Consider the following 804-nt stretch of genomic DNA (forward strand, 5'->3'; position numbering starts at 1 on the left):
GGCCGGAAGAGGCGGTGGCCGGACAGGGGGCCCGTGGGAGGGGCTGCGGGCGAGGCTCTAGGACCGCGGGTTCGAGACCTATCTCCGGTCACCGCTATTGGTTCCTGAACAAGTGGCTTCACGAGCCCACTGCCTCTGGATATGGGGACAAGGCCAGTCGTTGGCGGTAAACACGCAAAGGGCTGAGCGCTGACAGCCAGTGGAAATCAGGGTGCAGCGGACGTGGACAAGGGGGCAGAGGTCATCTCGGACTTTGTACACAGGCCTCGGTGCCAGCGCCCTGCAGGGACGTGCAGGTCAAGGCCGGCTCATGAGGAACCTTAGTTTGCCCAGGGCGGCGGTGGACGCGGGCCTCCTGGGCAGCGCTCCGCACTGGACAGTGGACCTCAACCCGGGACACGGGAGTGCTGTCCTCGCCTCCCCCGTCCTGCCACTGCCACTGTCCCCGCAGGCGCCATGCTGTGCCCCTCGCTCATCTTGACTCTGCTCCTGGCAGTTGGCTCCCTGGGTCGGAGGGCTCAGAGGCCGCCTCGGCCCCGTCCCCCATCAGCACCATCCAGCCCAAGGCCAGTTTATTTTATTTATTTATTTATTTATTTTTCTTTCTATTTTTTTTTTTATTGAATCATAATTGATTATACATATTTTGGGGGTTCAATGTTGACATATATTGATCAAATCAATATTACTAGCATATATATTGTTACAAATCGTACTTATTCTTTAAGTCCCTTGTCCAGCCTCTCCTCATCCCCCTCTCTCACCCTCCCCCACCTCTGATAACTCCAGACTTCCTCTCTCTTT

General features: G+C 56.5%; 1 protein-coding gene across 1 annotated transcript in view; it reads left to right on the forward strand.

The window, feature by feature from the left end:
• The first annotated feature begins 456 nt into the window (after positions 1-456).
• The window catches only part of C8G (complement component 8, gamma polypeptide), a 3,042-nt gene continuing 2,694 nt past the window's right edge, over positions 457-804 (forward strand). The window contains 2 exon segments of the mRNA XM_008595041.1: positions 457-535; positions 538-566. Coding sequence (XP_008593263.1) covers positions 457-535; positions 538-566 — 108 coding nt within the window.

The sequence above is a fragment of the Galeopterus variegatus genome, unplaced genomic scaffold (assembly GCF_000696425.1).
Source record: "Galeopterus variegatus unplaced genomic scaffold, G_variegatus-3.0.2 Scaffold12218, whole genome shotgun sequence".
Classification (NCBI taxonomy): Eukaryota; Metazoa; Chordata; class Mammalia; order Dermoptera; family Cynocephalidae; genus Galeopterus; species Galeopterus variegatus.